This window comes from Salmo salar, chromosome 20 (assembly GCF_965601325.2).
Source record: "Salmo salar chromosome 20, fSalSal1, whole genome shotgun sequence".
NCBI classification, from domain to species: domain Eukaryota; kingdom Metazoa; phylum Chordata; class Actinopteri; order Salmoniformes; family Salmonidae; genus Salmo; species Salmo salar.
In genome coordinates this window covers 32,775,683-32,794,908 of record NC_138310.1, presented here as the reverse complement: position 1 = coordinate 32,794,908, position 19,226 = coordinate 32,775,683, and the positions used below count along the sequence as shown (strand labels likewise).

At 43.2% G+C, this 19,226-nt stretch overlaps 2 protein-coding genes across 2 annotated transcripts in view; one reads left to right on the top strand and one right to left on the bottom strand.

Annotated features, from left to right (window-relative positions):
• Positions 1–13,525, bottom strand: part of LOC106580465 (palmitoyltransferase ZDHHC8B) — a 99,916-nt gene extending 86,391 nt beyond the window's left edge. The window contains exon 1 of the mRNA XM_014161567.3: positions 13,200–13,525. Within this exon, the coding sequence (XP_014017042.2) occupies positions 13,200–13,303 (104 nt within the window). The 5' untranslated portion in view covers positions 13,304–13,525. The remainder of the gene's footprint in view (positions 1–13,199) is intronic.
• Positions 13,526–13,967: 442 nt separating this feature from the next.
• On the top strand, positions 13,968–19,166 carry LOC106580464 (serine/threonine-protein phosphatase PGAM5, mitochondrial). Its single transcript, XM_014161566.3, has 6 exons — positions 13,968–14,534; positions 14,765–14,940; positions 15,140–15,265; positions 15,961–16,049; positions 16,650–16,783; positions 17,010–19,166. The coding sequence occupies exons 1-6, from the start codon at positions 14,323–14,325 to the stop codon at positions 17,158–17,160; spliced, it is 888 nt and encodes a 295-aa protein (XP_014017041.1). The 5' UTR covers positions 13,968–14,322; the 3' UTR covers positions 17,161–19,166.
• The last annotated feature ends 60 nt before the right edge of the window (positions 19,167–19,226 follow it).

The window sequence follows — 19,226 nt, the reverse complement described above, 5'->3', positions numbered from 1 at the left end:
GATGCAACCGGTCAGGATGCTCTCGATGGTGCAGTTGTAAAACTTTTTGAGGATATAGCATGTGATGTGGTCTCACTTTCTATTAAGTGGTATAAAATGCATGTATTGTTGTACTAACCACACGTACAAGTATTACACTGTAACTACATAGTAATTACGCTGTACGTGTGAGAGAGAAAACGATCAGAAGATAGAGATAGAGAGAGAAATATAGTGAACGAAAGGGGGTGAGAGAGACACTGAACAAATATTGGCCACCCACTTGTGTCTACTTAGTCCATGTGTAAGCTCTTCTCTCAATGCACCCTCACAGCCATGGCAGTGGCCTAACACAGCATAACACTGCAGCTGCACTCAATGAAAAACATGAATGCCATACTCCACACACTGTGTGCAGGCAATCCCAAGGTATCTTGATCTTCATCTAAACTCATTCCTTCATATCTCCTGTATACCTCTATGAGATGTATGGTTGCAGGGGATATTAAGAGAACAGGAGTCATCTCCATTGCACCCTCAGTCCCAGCCCCAGTGAATAAAGTAGCTTGTGATTTATACTGGCATAACCTCCCCGTTTTCCGTTATGGGCTACTTACTCTGAGACCAGGGGTCAGTCTGAACTAGCCTGGTGAGGGGTTTTCCAGTCTACTGTGTAGTGTGAAGGGTTAGTGGGGGTGTGGACGGGTTAGTGGGGGTGTGGACGATGGTTCGATGGGATGGTGATGGTCGATAGAAACAATTCTATGCAACAACAACAAAAAACTCTACACTAAAACTATTCTGTGCTAAAAAAAAAAAAAAATCCACACTAAAACCGTTTTGTTAAAACCATTCTACGGGATCAGCTGGCTTTGGCAGACTCACTAATGGACACAGGGTTTAATCAAGACTAGAAATTACCTCTGAGAACACACAAGGATTGCAAGCCACAGACAGGGACAAATAATACTGGCTGTGGCTCATGTCAGTGTCGTCTGAGTCTCCACCAACCATGTTGATCAAGACAGAGATACAAGCACTCAGTGGCTGATTTATCTCCCATCCCGATGATGTTTAGTCCTCAGTATGAAAGCCTACAGCAGTGCAGCTGGTGTGTCAGGATACAGACTGACAGATGACAGACACCACCTCACAGATCTGTTGAAATAGGAAGGGGAGGCAGACTCTGCCACTTGCAACACTGGCATACAAGTTCCAGCCCAACCCATCCCCATCCCCTAGCCAGACTGGCTATTACAGTGAGGTCACCAAGAGAGAGAAGCAGCAGGACAAACAGAAAACATCCTTGGTCCAGATGAAATAAGAAAGAACTGATACTCCTTCTATACCCTTCTGCCCATAAAATCCTCCTGTCATCCCAATGCAGGGAAGATATCTGCAGACTTCCAAACACACACTATCAGAGAGCCCCTGCATCAATTAGATAACAATTAATGGCTGGAATGAGCCGAGCCATAACACATTCATTAGTAAATAGTTAATTTAGTGGTCAGTAGCTAGGTTGCTATCCAACTGGTGACAGATTTGAATGCGAATATTCTAAAATCTGCATAAAAACAATATGCACATTTTCCCAACAGACGTAATGCACATTAAAGTACATTTTGGGGTTAAATTCCCATGTACCGAATAAAACATACAAATTAATATGGGTTTCCATCTCATTTTCATTCTACTAATGTTTTCTCACCAAAAGAATTAGCGTTATGTCGTGAATGTGCCCACTCAGGTATTGGCCGTGTGCTCTAGCCAACAGCTCGCATATACAGTGCTGGTATAGCCAACATGATGAAATTATTATTGACAAAAGAGAGAAAACAAATGTGAATAAATAAAATGACAGCCAAGCATCGATAATCATGTCACCAGAATAAGACCCTCGATATTTATTGGAAAGGAGCATCAAGCTCATCACCTTGCACCACCCTGTGAAGTTCATCATAACTTATTAAATCTGTAGCCTAATAAAATGAATACTTTCCCAAGCTGTAGTGGGTGGACCACACAACATATCATAGGGTGACTGCAAATTTACTTCAATATGAGGGTTTTATATCAATATTTGCGCATTAAAACGTTTCCACCGCCATTTCTTGCATAATACATTTTAATCGACACAAAAATATCCCACCTTGTCTAGCGTATTTCGTTTTGTTGACATTTGGAAAGATTACAGAGATATTATCCTTTTCTATCAGGCCTGTCATGAAATGTTTTATCCGACATGTACTTTACCCACATAAAATGTTTGATGGAAACCTGGTTAGTGGTAAACATGCTGGTAACGTGGATAGGATTGTATCTAGCCAAGTAGCCATGTGGTCAGTGAGTGAATATTGGTAGATGAGATGGAGTATGAACAATCATTTCATACTGCTGTTGAGAAGAGTCACAGTAACGGAACAATGACTCCCGGCCTCAGGTTGTGCTCTGATAACAATTATTCAGATTCTAAAGTATTCTGCACCACTTCACACATCACACAGCCAAGGAAAACATTTCTCCCAGAGGAAATCCATGGCTAAGAGTTGTCTGGACATTTTACCATGAGGGTATTTTAATCCCTATACATTTTTGACTAATGTTTCTGTCAAATGGGCTAGCCAACAAAACCTCTAACAAAACTTCCTCTTTTAAGAAAAACACAACTTTAGTATTCCTACTAATCATGACTGACACTGGAGTTTAAATACAAATGTTATGCTTTAATTGGGGCTAATATAGTATCATTCAGGCTCTAAAAACCATTAGAATTGGTGCCAAGTGAGATACAGATTACAGTTCTGCTTGGCGGGCTGCGGTACCACTCAACATGCAGCTCACAAGCTGTTTTCATCTTAAACAGAGGAGAATCAATTTGGTCACACATTACAGCGTACAGCAGTACAATAGGTATTGTCTGGTCACCAAAGACTCTGCATAAAAATCAACTACTGCAAATCCAGATTACAGTAAACCATTACTGAATTAATTCACTGACAAAAATATGGCTGTTATAATAGGGCTAGATAACAAATCCTTAACCACAAGGTATTTTCAGGTAAGATTAATGAGTGCTTCTTCAACTCAGGTCTCCACAGTCAAATCAGTCCATGTGCATGGGGTTCTCTCATTGCACTCAGTCTATTCAAACTAAGTAAGGTAGAAAACAGACAAATACACAGTGCCGTTTCACCACTCACCCACTGCAGAGTATAGCAGCCAGGGTAGGCTGTATATAGCAGCCAGGGTAGGCTGTATATAGCAGCCAGGGTAGGCTGTATATAGCAGCCAGGGTAGGCTGTATATAGCAGCCAGGGTAGGTTGTATATAGCAGCCAGGGTAGGCTGTATATAGCCTCCAGGGTAGTCTGTATATAGCGGCCAGGGTAGGTGGATATAGCGGCCAGGGTAGGCTGTATATAGCGGCCAGGGTAGGCTGTATATAGCGGCCAGGGTAGGCTGTATATAGCCGCCAGGGTAGGCTGTATATAGCCTCCAGGGTAGGCTGTATATAGCCTCCAGGGTAGGCTGTATATAGCCTCCAGGGTAGGCTGTATATAGCCTCCAGGGTAGGCTGTATATAGCCTCCAGGGTAGGCTGTATATAGCCTCCAGGGTAGGCTGTATATAGCCTCCAGGGTAGGCTGTATATAGCCTCCAGGGTAGGCTGTATATAGCCTCCAGGGTAGGCTGTATATAGAAGCCAGGGTAGGCAGCATCCCAAATGGCACCCTATTCCCTATGTGCTGCACTACTTTTGACCAGGGCGCATATGGCTTTTGGGATGCTCAACATAGTCCATTAAAACAATCATCAACAGCATTAATACCTCTATTCTGTGAGCATGTGTGGAGTGGACAGACAACATCTCAATCTCAGTGCAGGTAACATTAGGCAGATCATTTCTCATGCATTTTAATACAGAATTTACACTGTATATTTGTTGTCTTTCCATTTGTGAACTATCCAAAGGTCTGTCTGACTAAAGCTATGTGACAGTAGCTATAAGAGCTCCTCAGAACTACTACAAAGGCTGAGGCCAAAGCCAAACAGAGAACCTAGAGTGGCGAGGCTAGCCCTTCATGACCACTCACATTTATGTCGCTCTGCTTGTTACAGATGACTGAGTACCACAGCTCTTTCTGATGTGCCCATCTCTGGGGTCTTCTAAAGATGGACTTCAACCAAAATGGCCAAAGCTATGAAAAATCCACACTCGATCGGCCTATCCATCTCTTTCTCCCCCGTGTCTGTTTCTATGGCTCTCTGGAGTACTTGAGACGTAGGCTACACTCCTCTACCTACACACGTCTCCTTTTCTAACTGTGAGACAGACACAGCTGGACTCCAGGCCTTCTTTCGATCTCTGTATAAATGGCTCTTTCAGCACGAGGTGTCAGAGGCAGAGCTCTATTTCAACTTATTCCTGGTCGGTAATGAACCTGCCAAAACAGTGAATAGAGGGGGAAACAGGGAGGAGACGCCCAGGGAGGGAGCGGTTGGAGGTCTAAATCAATCCCACATGTTCTCAGGAAGAGTATTTTCCACCACTAGGTGGAGAGCAGAAACCCTGTACTTCCAGTCCCAAGCGCCTCACTCCCCTTCCCCGCACTTTTTCAGCCACACTGCTGCTTTGAGCTGCTCTGACTACATACAGATGGCTTCGTTTAGCCAAGCCATGGCATCACTGGGCACAAGTTATTTTTGACTGAGCTCAGAAAAAGCTTGAGGGCAAATAGAGAGACATAAAAAGAAAAGTTCTGAAGTAGCAATGCGTTTCAAACTATGAAGGCAGAAAAGCGCTCTCGCTAGCTTCGACACAGATAAAAGATTATGGCAAAATAAAGGAATTTCCCCCCTACTGTTTGAGGCATTGTGTTTGTCACATTCAAGGCAGAATGCAAAACGGCACACAAAAACCCAAGCACAACATAAGGTTGTGTCTTCTCTCTGAGTTGGGGAGAAATAGAACAGCAGCAAAACAGTTTGAGCCATCAAATCATTTTAAAGTCCAATAAGGCTCAGATCAAAACATATAAACATGATTCAGGTTAAACCTCTGCTTCTTTCAAATCAATGCCAAAAACAAGAAACATAGATCCCAGTCTTTGTTAAAAGCACTTGGTCAGGCGCAGATGGAATTACTGTATACATAACTTACACACAGCCATACACACACCCAGTCCATTTCAAATGCCTAGCTGCCACATCTTATTAGAGTTACACATAGCACTCATTTCAATAACAACCTGTGCACGGCCGTGGTTAATGTAATGGAGGGCAGGCATGAGGCTGTGTTTTGCCAGGCAGGAGGAACCTACTCTGTTCAGGATGCCAGACACGACCAGGGAAGCTGATCCGTCAGCATTATCTTAACCTAGTTGTCAGTGACAGGAGGCTAGGATGGAATCAGATTAGATGACCCAGCCTTTTATTCACTGGCCTCATTCACTCGTCAATACCAATGTTGGGTGAAGATGTAAGGCATGCTTGTCTGTCTTTTATGTCAACCCTCTCTGACTCACTGCAGACAGGCTGTGGTTGGTTGGGTCTAGTGATGGGGTATGAAGAAGTGGCTGGTCCAAGACATTTATCTGTGGGGAAGCAAAAGTTGGACATGCCATGGTTATGGAGGAGAGGGATCTGATTTATGGTAGTACCATGCCATGGTTATGGAGGAGAGGGATCTGATTTATGGTAGTACCATGCCATGGTTATGGAGGAGAGGGATCTGATTTATGGTAGTACCATGCCATAGCAGATAACGACTGGGATATTGCCCTCCCTGTGAGAGGGTGGGAGAGAGGGGAAGGCTGGGAGGATGGGGAGGTTGAAGTAGATAACTACATATTATGGGTTGATATCCAGGTTAACAGAGTCATTTGGGAGCTTGCCTTTATATTATATCAAAACTCCTGGTCTGAAATATACATTTGATCTAATTACTGTCACATAGCCTGCAGCAAAAAATATAGGAGATGTATCCATCTTGGAGTGTGTAAACCCCCATCAGAGAGAGAGTGAGAGGGAGGCATCACACTGTCTATTGTTTGAAATAAGTCTTTGGTGTTTTTTTGTATTGATGCCATTTCTCTACCTTCATCTTCAGCGGAAAAACTCATCTTCAACTGATTTTTTGTGTTTGTCAGTTTCACTACAGACGCAAACAAACAAAACGCAATCATGAACTCTAGATAGTATAAAATAAATACAATAGAAATTACATTGATTTACAGGCCTACCTCATGTAAATCAGACTCAAGCTAGCATAATCATCCTTATGTTTCTATTGAATCCCTCAATAACAAAGTATGGACGAGACCATACACAACCCATCTATAGCATGAGACCATACACAACCCATCTATAGCATGAGACCATACACAACCCATCTATAGCATGAGACCATATACAACCCATCTATAGCATGAGACCATACACAACCCATCTATAGCATGAGACCATACACAACCCATCTATAGCATGAGACCATACACAACCCATCTATAGCATGAGACCATACACAACCCATCTAAAGCATGAGACCATACACAACCCATCTAAAGCATGAGACCATACACAACCCATCTATAGCATGAGACCATACACAACCCATCTAAAGCATGAGACCATACACAACCCATCTATAGCATGAGACCATACACAACCCATCTAAAGCATGAGACCATACACAACCCATCTAAAGCATGAGAAAGTGGAAACAGAAGTGATAAATTGGGGAGGGGAACAGTCAGTGTTAAAGGGGTTATGTAAACCTTTACCTTAAAATTTAACTATGGTTTCTGTGTATGCTGCCAAATCTGATGACTGTATTCAGCCCCAAGACATTTGACAAGGAGGAATTACAGTGCATCATATCTCACTGTATGAGCGACAGTATATAGTTATCGTTTCATGATTGATTAAAAAACATAGTCCGTTTCAAGATTTGGGATTTGTCCATCAGCCAAACAACTAGAGACTGTTCCCTTTAAAGTACAGACATGATGTAGATTACAGACACACTCAGACATCAATTTACCTGCTAAAATAAATAAGGACACATTCCTGATAAAAATAAACTGTGATAGAAAGAATATAGTGTAGTGAAAAGAGTGGGGTTAAAGTCTCAATGACCATGCAGAGATTAGTAATCTCCACGAGGGAGCCAACATGAATGGTATATAGGTATATACACAATTAAAACAATTATTTTCCATTTTATTGAAGGGGAGTAGAATTACATGCACAATAAAACCAATATTGCTTTTATATCGACCTGTGAGTCATCCTCATTGCTCCCATGTTCTTGCTCTAATATAGCACATGACTGTGAGGAGCCCTTTGAGAGAGAGAACAGCACAACCCAGCACCAAATTCATCTACCAGACCACTCCATAGCCTGAGGTGCTGCTCGTAAAAGAGGAAATATGGATGAAATTGTATTGCTATTTAATCTGACACGGCTAACCACAGCATATATACAGACCCAGTTCTGCTAAAAGCATTTTCAATGATGAAACATAAAGATGCATGCATCTACCCAAACCTGAGGACAGGCAGATGTGTAGTGATTTTATGAATCACTCTGGCCTTGCGGTTCTCGGTGAGATTATCATCATCTATATGACACAGAAGACTGAAGCATCCCCTATATCCTATCGCTCTCATGTTATCGACAGTATATCAATCCTGTTATCTTCATCTCTGATGTTAACTCACTGTGACACTGCATGAGGAAGGAGAGCTCTGCTCTTTCCAGGGTGGTGACAGGATAGAAAAGCTGCATGGATGGAGAGAGAGACAGAGACGGAGAGAACGAGAGCAAAATCTGAAGTCTAGTGATAATCTAAAAGAGGATGAGATATTCAAAATCTAAACAACACAAAGAACAAGATGGGTGATTTAGCAAACCAGACAGACAGCCTAAATGCCATCATGCTATTTTAATACAGCAGGCTTAAATCCTTTAAAATCATATCAAACAAACGGTGCTGATATCACTTTGCCCATATCAAAACAAACAATGTAGATTAAATTACTAAACTAACATCAAATCCACAGCGAGCCCCACAATCAAACACATTAATATACTATAGGAGAGTGGAGATCTGGGCTGGGCTCTCATGGTCTCTAATATGCGGTACTTATTGACACTAATGAATTGAACAGCAGCAGTGCTTACTGGACCTCCCAATAAAGAGAGGACAGCAGCAGTGCTTACTGAACCTCCCAATAAAGAGAGAGGACAGCAGCAGTGCTTACTGGACCTCCCAATAAAGAGAGGACAGCAGCAGTGCTTACTGAACCTCCCAATAAAGAGAGAGGACAGCAGCAGTGCTTACTGGACCTCCCAATAAAGAGAGAGGACAGCAGCAGTGCTTACTGGACCTCCCAATAAAGAGAGAGGACAGCAGCAGTGCTTACTGGACCTCCCAATAAAGAGAGAGGACAGCAGCAGTGCTTACTGAACCTCCCAATAAAGAGAGAGGACAGCAGCAGTGCTTACTGAACCTCCCAATAAAGGGAGAGGACAGCAGCAGTGCTTACTGAACCTCCCAATAAAGGGAGAGGACAGCAGCAGTGCTTACTGAACCTCCCAATAAAGGGAGAGGACAGCAGCAGTGCTTACTGAACCTCCCAATAAAGAGAGAGGACAGCAGCAGTGCTTACTGAACCTCCCAATAAAGAGAGAGGACAGCAGCAGTGCTTACTGGACCTCCCAATAAAGAGAGAGGACAGCAGCAGTGCTTACTGGACCTCCCAATAAAGAGAGAGGACAGCAGCAGTGCTTACTGGACCTCCCAATAAAGAGAGAGGACAGCAGCAGTGCTTACTGAACCTCCCAATAAAGAGAGAGGACAGCAGCAGTGCTTACTGGACCTCCCAATAAAGGGAGAGGACAGCATCAGTGCTTACTGGACCTCCCAATAAAGAGAGAGGACAGCAGCAGTGCTTACTGGACCTCCCAATAAAGAGAGAGGACAGCAGCAGTGCTTACTGGACCTCCCAATAAAGAGAGAGGACAGCAGCAGTGCTTACCGGACCTCCCAATAAAGAGAGAGGACAGCAGCAGTGCTTACTGGACCTCCCAATAAAGAGAGAGGACAGCAGCAGTGCTTACCGAACCTCCCAATAAAGGGAGAGGACAGCAGCAGTGCTTACTGAACCTCCCAATAAAGAGAGAGGACATCATCAGTGCTTACTGGACCTCCCAATAAAGAGAGAGGACAGCAGCAGTGCTTACTGAACCTCCCAATAAAGAGAGAGGACAGCAGCAGTGCTTACTGGACCTCCCAATAAAGAGAGAGGACAGCAGCAGTGCTTACTGAACCTCCCAATAAAGAGAGAGGACAGCAGCAGTGCTTACTGGACCTCCCAATAAAGAGAGAGGACAGCAGCAGTGCTTACTGGACCTCCCAATAAAGAGAGAGGACAGCAGCAGTGCTTACTGAACCTCCCAATAAAGAGAGAGGATAGCAGCAGTGCTTACTGGACCTCCCAATAAAGAGAGAGGACAGCAGCAGTGCTTACTGGACCTCCCAATAAAGAGAGAGGACAGCAGCAGTGCTTACTGAACCTCCCAATAAAGAGAGAGGACATCATCAGTGCTTACTGGACCTCCCAATAAAGAGAGAGGACAGCAGCAGTGCTGCGTAAACACACACAGACTGTGTCCCAAATGGCACCCTATTCCCTATAAAGTGCACTACTGTTGACCAGATCCAACTATTTTGGGAATCGGTGTCATTTGGATTAAGATCATTGGGGATGTACATTTAATTACTCTCCTAAAAGTTCAATTAATGTGGCAGAGAAGAGATTACCACAATGTTTTAAAAGACCACAGACACCAGGGAACATCAAGCACTTAGCCCTGGATATTGGTATTAATCCATCTATCCAGCCCTCACCACCATCCCATCATGTTGGGGTGAGTAAGTACTGTATGAGATTAAAGATACCCCTGGTTCGCTCTATGACATCATCATACACATGAACAGAACTTTCACAATGACCAATTTTTGTTGCAATGTCCACACTAGCATACTATATAGTTAGAATGAAGCATTCTAAGTGGTATTCTAGTATGGACATTGCCCATACCAGGGGGCATTCTAAGTGGTATTCTAGTATGGACATTGCCCATACCAGCAGAGTAATAGTGGTCATGGAGGAAAAGGAAGTAATTAATCAGGAAACAATGGAGTCTACGGGACAACTTGAGTATCGTCACATTTAAATAAATCTATATTGTAAAGGAGGAAACAGATGTGGAAGTCAAAGATTAGATTTCTCTGTCTGTCCACGTTGCTCTGGCTCCCTTGCCAATGTGTGTACTTACATGACTCCCTGGGAGATATTTTGCCTCTAAACACAACCAGCCACCTCTTCTATAACTTATTGCCACAAAAACTGCTGAAAGCAGTACCCATCCGCATGATCAATTGATAATGTCCAGAAATCCATCTCACCCCCCCCTTTAAAAAGGGGATATCGGTCTTCGATAGCAAATGATAAGAGTTAGTTTCTGCATTTTTATCCATGGCAGGTAGAAAATGTATTGGACAATGGGCATTTGGTCAAGGGCATGGGGAAAGACTTTATACAAAGTGTTTGTGTCTGCACCCAGTCCAAAGTTATACCACATCTTGTTTCTGGAGAAATACCAGAAGCTGGACCTATGTGGAGGAATCAGGGAACCTTGTCACATGGCATTATGAGCCTTACGTGAATGAGTGAATGATATTGTGGTCGTGGAGGACAGACATACTGTAAAGCCACTGACAGACAAGCCAGGCACAGCAGTAACAGTAACACTGGGCCAGAGCTCAGCTGGCACTTATACTATTCACACAGTGTCTCTTCCTCCATGCCTGATATGACATTTGTGTGAAGAGCTGGCAATCACATGGCCCACAATGACTCACTCTATGGCTTGGAGAAGGGAGATGGCTCACAGGTCTTTAAACATAGTATACGTGGGGCTTCATCTATGGGGTCTCCTGCTGTGTGTTGTGTTGTGGTGCACTGTGGAATGTTGTTTTGCATTGCAGTGTATTGAGGAGCATTGTGGTGTATTGTGGTTAGAGCGTTGGGCCAGTAACCGGAAGGTTGCTGGATCGAATCCCCGAGCTGACAAGGTAAAAATTTGACATTCTGCCCCTGAGCAAGGCAGTTAACCCACTGTTCCCCGGGCGCCGAAGACATGGATGTCCGCCATAATCGGGTTAAATTTGGGTTAAATGCGGAAGACACATTTCAGTTGAATACATTTAGTTGGACAACTGACTAGGTATCCCCCTTTCCCTTTCCCTATTGTGTAAAGTATGTGTGCCCCACATATTTTAGTGTGGATTTATGTGTACAGTTATTCCACCCCAGGGGGTTCCATTATACATGGCCCAATCCTCTGAAAATGTAACTGCATGAGAAATCAAAGAGCAAAGCAACACCAGGATAAAATCCTAATCCTTACCCATCTGTTGGGGGTCAATGATTGGCCCATCTATCTAGCCCTGAACACAGCTTGACTGGAACCCCTGCTGCAATAGAGAAGCTGGGCAGAAAAACCGAGGTCTGGAAGATTGGAGAGGGACCTACGAAGTTTTCCACAGTACTGTATCACCTACTGTGGTGACAATGCATACAACTAGCACATCAGGGCTACAGCATTAGCCTACTTCTTCATCTGACCATTTGTCTATGCAAAGCCTCTTACAGCCAGGGAGGAACCAGGGACTTGTTGTTGACGCTCAAATCTAGATTGCTGGGCAACAGGGCAAGCCAAGTCCGTAGGTTTCCTTTAAATCTAAACCATTAACCCCCAGTACAAAAGCCATGCTACACTCTCAGCCTCCCTCAAATGTGTGTGTGTGTGTGTGTGTGTGGTGTGTGTGTGTGTGTGTGTATATATATATATATATCCTGAATAGTTTAGTCTGGGAAACATTTGCTTTACGTTGCTGCTGTTGTTGTTTTTTGATGATTATCTATTTGTTGTCTGTTAATAATTACATGCACCAGTTTCCCGTTTAAACAGCTGCTTTTAACAGCATGAAGGAGAACGGTGTCATGGAATAAAGGCTGATATCATAATCATAACATGAAATAATGTTACACCTGATGATTTATGTATCACATCATGAGAACATCTGATGGTCCTTTTAGCAAAACATATGAGTCACACAACAGGTGTAGGACAAATAACATGTAATGTGGTGTAGCAAAGCTTCACTTTACAGTCTCTCTAAACCAGCCAGAGTAGAAAGTGCCACCTATTTGACCACAAAAGACAATAAATCACACCAGTTCAGTCATACCACTAGTCTCCATAAGCAAATAGACTCAGCTGTAAATCTAAGTGCAGATTCAAATTTACAGCAGGCCTAGGCTGTACTACAAATGTTACAATCAGATTATTAGCCTGTCTATAAATTATGCACTTGAAGTAGATCACAGGGTCAATCAGGTGTGTGTGTGTGCCTAGAACAAAACAAATCAGGGTGGAAAAAATAACCTTCAGAAAAACGTCACTCATTGTAAACCACAAACATTTCCATAATGAAGGTGCAGCGGTACGGCTCGAAACACTACAACCTTCAGAGAGCATGCACTTGAGTGACAGGAGTAAATGTCCCGTTAAACACTTAGATGTAGAGTTCGAAGGCGAGGCAGTATTCCTATTCAATATTGAACTCATCCATAACCCAAGCTACCAGTTGCAACAATATAACAATTCACTGCTCCGTTTCTTGTTTTGCCCGTAGAACTAAAGGAGAAACTAGCTGACAAGTATGGCGGACTACGGCTTCATAGCAACCTATACCCGCTATGTGCCTACCTCCTAGGCTACTTCAAGCTTGAGTGGGGTGTCCAATGACGTTTATTCTAGAAAGAAAATGCATTTGGAAAACAAATATAGCCTAAAGTTGGCCTACATGTCACAAAGGAGTTTCTACCATAATGCCTCGACACACCTAAACATTGTTACCAAAATGAGTACAAGACAATAATAGCCTGTTCCGTGCACAGTCAAAACATTTTATAAAACCATTCATAACAGCATAAAGATCTCCAACAAAAACTTCTCACAGTAATAGCCATTGGTTACCAACAGATCATCGGACCGAGGCTAGGACTGATACTAATGAGGACGCTTTATTATGTGTAGACTATTAACAGAAGCATGTAGGACTTAAACAAGAATAAAACTTACGTAAAAACGAAGAATAAGGTGGTGGATCCTACAAGAAAAGTGGCAGCAGTAGATACCGGGATGTATTTGGTGGGTTTAAATCTCTTTCCAACGCTGTTGGGCATTCTGTAATTTCCACATTCCTCAATTATTTATTCCAATTGGAGACAGTATACAGATGTAAAGATCCAGTCTGAAATATCTTCATTTAACGATTCAGCAAATCTGTCTTAATTACTGTTAAACGCACACAGATCCAAAGATAGACAAGCAAAAATATACTGCGCTCCGAAAGACTAGAAATCCCACTCTAGCAATCCAGCCCACGAGTGAGATCACAAAACCGCTTGAAAGGTGGAGCTTAGGTTGAAGATAATATCATATATTTTAAACCTAGTTCAATGCAAAACGAAGAGGACTGTAATGTGGTGCTTAGGTTACAGCCAGAGGCCACACATTTTATTCACCCTCAAATCGGATTTTATATATTTCATTTTGTTTAAAAAAAATGGTTTGCATATCTAAACCAGTCACTCGCCACTATCGTTTTATGCAACCTTTGTTACATATACATTCCTTTTGACTTTGGCCCTACTGTGATGGTAGAGAGTGAAACGCCAAAAGAGATACACATTATTTATTCTAATAAGGACCTCCACAATCTCTGCTCCTCTGCTGAATTTTCAAGTCTTTGGCATCTGTTTCATGGGCTGTGCGCGCCCTCTAATGGTGAATCATTTGTTCGTTTTGTCCAGCGCTTTCGCGGATCGTAATATCTGCTCTAGCTGGTTCTTTGGCTCTAGCGAGACACCATAGTTCCAAGCGCTGTATGTTTTCCTTTTTAGTTAGCTGCTAGCTTGTTAAGTGATTCCAAGTACCTTCATAATCTTTGACTGGACGTATTTTTAGCTAGTGATTAAAGAGTCGCTGGAGGGTTGTCACTCTATTCCAGCACATAGAAAGGGTGTAAATCCACAGACCAGACCAGAGGCTGATCTAGTTAGGTCAGGATTAGCCGATCCTCGAGACCGCTGGCTGCTCAGATCTTGAAAGGAATCTCTTCTACTGCAGACGTTGGGCGGCATTAGCAAGTTAGCTCGCTACCTAGCAAACGCACTTCACAGAACCGATAGTTTTTCACAACATGTCATATCGGAGGACAATTAAAATAGTGTGTGGGTTTGCTGGCGGATCCGCGGTGCTGGTTGTTGCGGGTGCCGCAGCTGAATACCAGGGCTGTTTCGGCCACACGCGAGCCGCTCGGTGGAGCCTGTTCAATGTTTTGCAAGCTGCACAGCCAGCGGGGAACCGCACTGTTGCATCTACTGGAAACGCCTGGGACTTCAACTGGGATAAGTATGCCTCCTTTATTAGCTAAGTCTGATGCAGACTACTATAAAACAGAGGGCGGTCAGATCTAATCATGTGGGTCAAGTAGTTTAGTCTGACTGAGTCAGTGTGATTGATTGATATTAGCAGCCAGCGACAACATGTTGACAACCTGACAGGTCTGGGCTCTTGGCATGTCATCAAGAGAAGTAAACCACAACACAAATCACTGATTTGTTCTCTCTGTACTGTACTAGGCGGGACCCGTCCGCACTGTTGACAAATGGGAAGAAGAAGGAGATCGTCAGTGAAGACCCAAGCTCAGAGCAGGACAATGGGAAACCCAAAGCCACACGCAACATTCTCCTCATCAGACACTCCCAGTACAACTTGAGTGGCAATGGAGACCATGAGAGAATCCTCACCCCTTTAGGTTGTGTACCCTGTGCTGCTGTGTACTCATGTTACTAAAGGCATGAAACATAGACCTAGTTCTCAACTCTACTCTCCAGCTCAACAGTTGAGTTTTAGTGAATAAGAAGAGCATATTCAGCAGCACTCAACAGAGGTGGTGAAAGTGGTTCACAATTGCAGCCTGCTAATTTTGGGGACTATGTGTTTGTGTTCTGCAGGTCAGGAGCAGGCTGAGTTTACTGGCCAGCGGTTGGCTGCCCTTGGGTTAAAGTATGACATCATGGTCCACTCCACTATGGCCAGGGCCACCGAGACTGCCAACATCATCAGCAAATACCTCCCAGGTCAGAACCATAGACCGGCAAACTTTACAGCTGAGGCGTATGCCGGAGTATATACAATATTCACTTTACAGCTGAGGCGTATGCCGGAGTATGTACAATATTCACTTTACAGCTGAGGCGTATGCCGGAGTATGTACAATATTCCCTTTACAGCTGAGGCATATGCCGGAGTATATACAATATTCACTTACAGCTGAGGCGTATTCCGGAGTATGTACAATATTCACTTTACAGCTGAGGCGTATTCCGGAGTATGTACAATATTCACTTTACAGCTGAGGCGTATTCCGGAGTATATACAATATTCAGATCCAGGTCCCATGAGACTAACCAGTACCGTACATCAGGAGTGACCAAATCTCCTTCTGGAGAGCTACCATCCTGAAGGATTTCTCAGACTGAATCTAACACTCCTGATTCAACTGAATCCATAGACCATATGGTTGAATCAGGTGTGTTTGTGTAGAGCCGGAGCAAAAGCCAGCAGCCCCAGTAGTTATTCAGGAGAAGGGCTGGTCACCTGCTCCTATACATCTTGCAGATATTTACATCACCTGATACCAAGGCTCTATCTGATAACAGCCTCAGAAGCTTTGATCTCAGATATTTCAGATGTAAAAATGTCATGAATCATGATGAGTATTTCAATACACACCGCTAACTAACTTTAATCTTCCGGTATGTTATTGGTTTAGGGGTGGAGCTGGTGAGCTGTGATTTGCTAAGAGAAGGGGCACCCATCGAACCTGTGCCTCCTGTCACCCACTGGAAGCCTGACGCTGTGGTGAGATGGCCATTCTGGATTCTCAACGGCCTGTGTGTCTGTCATATTACCTCCTATTCAGTGTCCCTTTCACTTGTTATCTATACTGAACAAAAATATAAACTCAACATGCAACAATTTCTACGATTTTACTGTGTTACAGTTCATAGAAGGAAATCAGTCAATTGAAATAAATTCATTAGGCCCTAATTTATGGATTTCACATGACTGGGCAGGGATGCAGCCATGGGTGTCCCTAGGATGGCATAGGCCCACCCACTGTGTAATGATCATGCTGTTTAATCAGCTTCTTGATATGCCAAATCTGTCTGGTGGATGGATTATCTTGGCAAAGGAGAAATGCTCACTAACAGGGATGTAAACAAATTTGTGCACAAAGTTTGAGAGAGACCTTTTCTGTGCGTATGGAACATTTCTTGGATCTTTTATTTCAGCTCATGAAAAATGGGACCAGCACTTTACATGTTGCGGTTATATTTGTTCAGTATAGTTACAGCTGTCTGCTTGTATGTATCATTCAGTGCAATGCAATGAGAGGTTAGAGGTCAGCTCAAACACTCGTCTTACACAACCACTGTGGACCTCTCTACCGCTCTACAGCAGTACCACGAGGACGGGGCCCGGATCGAGGCTGCCTTCCGCCGCTACATCCACCGCGCTGACCCCAAGCAGAAGGAGGACAGCTACGAGATCATCGTCTGTCATGCCAATGTCATCCGCTATTTTGTGTGCAGGTGTGTTGGTCTCCCGAGGCAGGCTGAAGCTGGAGCAAAGCCCCATTCAACAAGACGATGCTAATCATCATGACTTTGTGTAGCAATTCCACTATCTTATATCTTTTGCATTTCGTGACTATAATGATGTGCTTGCCAACATCCCATGACAGATGTGTATATTTGTTAGATCAGGGTGTATCGGTTGCTCTAACAGTCTCAATCTCTTTCTGTCTGTATGTCTCAGGGCCCTGCAGTTTCCTCCAGAGGGCTGGCTGAGGATTGGGCTGAACAACGGCAGCATCACCTGGCTCACCGTGCGCCCCAGCGGCAGGGTGGCACTGAGGACACTGGGAGACTCAGGGTTCATGCCCCCGGACAAACTCACACGGACCTGACCATGTTCCACTTACAGTATTCATTCGTTCTCTTTCTGAGAGGTTCAGATGTCGGTCGCAGGGTGAACTGAATGGCTCTTGATTTCTGCTTAAGTGTCTTGAAAGTTATTTTTGGTGTTAATTTTGTAACTTCAATGAGATATTCTGTGGTGTTTTGTTGTGATCAACTCCCCTGCCATCATTTGCCAACTAGGGGAAAGTGGGGTAAGTTGAGCCACCGCTTGTTTCTAGGAAACCATGCACAAAACTAATAATGTGACCAAATATTTAGGAAGAGGCAATCATTTCATGGAGTCTGGGAAGGAAGAAACCATATGGTAAGCAAGTTAGGGCCCAAAAACTGATTTTCACAAAGTTAAATGAATTTGTGTTATAAGTTCCATGATAATTTAGCAGGTGCTTATATTTGTCCTATTTCACACATCTACAAATCTACACGTGATTTGGAAATGTGTTATTTTTTTGTACATCACACCTCCCCCTGAGACACACTCAAAGGGTGGGGTCACAGCCAGGGTCTGCCATGATCAATGATGACTGTGGAGCAATTAGGGTTAAGTGCCTTGCTCAAGGGAACATCGAGAGATTTTTTGTTTTACGTTGTCGACTCTGGTATTTGATTTCAGTCACTGGCCCAACGCTCTAAACGCTAGGCCATCTGATGCTTGTATCTAAACCTATGTAGATAGTTTTAAGATTTTGTACAGCGGTTGGGGTCTCTACAAGCTACAATATGAGTTCCTAAACTTAGCATGAAAGTGCATCCTTGTAGCTGTGTGGGCTAATATAGTCAAAATGTTTGCCTTGGGGTAACTTGAGCCAATACCACCATGACAAATTATGGTTGAATTTTGTCAGTTTTATAATATGCATAGTATTTTTGCAATGTGTCATGCATATGAACTCAAGATAGTGAATTTGTATTGATACAGAGCAGACATTATCATGCCTGTGTATAGAATTGTAAAACAAGAAGGAATCTAGCCCCCCCTTGAGGTTCTTGACAGAGCAGCCAAGGAAGTGAGAGAAGGAGCAGCAGCAAGGAATGAAAACATACACTGAAGAGGTACAGTAACAAACATGTACCTGTGTGAAAGCGAGGCTGTGACAGAGTAGCAGAGGAACACAAGGTCTCATCTGATGACTTTGAGTCTGAGCTTGATAAACAAATCAAGAATCTCGCGAATCAGTATCATGGGCTTAGTAGCCTCAAACACAGAGAACTTGCCAATGAATTGGCACATCGAAACATCCCTGTCCCAGATAACTGGTCAAGAGATCGAAGGGTAAGTGATATTGAACAGCGAGATCTTTATCTGAAAGTAGGCATACATTTAAGACATTCAATATACCACAACCCTCCTTCCATTAATTAAACTTTGTCCTACCAGCACCACCACCCACTTACCCCAAGGCAGCTCAATTTACCCTGTTCCTATGCTCAATTTACCCATACCTGAGTTAGGTTGTGCCAAGAGACCACTTTTTCTGGACAAGCTGTGTCTTCAAAAATGTTATGTTTATTTCCTGAAATATTTGTAGATATCATTGTTAGAAAGAATACTATATTTCCCTTGACATGGTGATGCTGAATGTAAAAGTTGCTCAACATACACCACTCTCCCCTACAGAGTGAAAGGGGAGTATACAGAGTATGTTGTGCCCTTCCTGTCTTGATTTTGTATTAAGCTGAAGGGGATTTTGTATTGATTCAGGTTTCTCAATGAACTGTTGGTGTAACCATGCCCTTCTTAACTCAGAAAGCTGATGTGATGACTATCAGGGCCCACTCAACACTTATTATGAATGTAAACAGTATGTGAGTTTCAAAGACAAAAGTGATAGGATTATTAAACAAAAATAATTTGTCCAAAGTATGGCATTTACTGTAGTTCTGTAAATGCTTCTCATGCTGTCCTTTTGTATTTGGATCAAAGCTTCCTCTTAGATTTAGATACAGTTGTGTTCAGTAGAAACATGCAATAAAGGACACATGGTCATGTAAATGTTTTGTGTTCCTCAGTAGTACACCAAATAAGTAATAAAATAGGGTTATCGTTAACTCA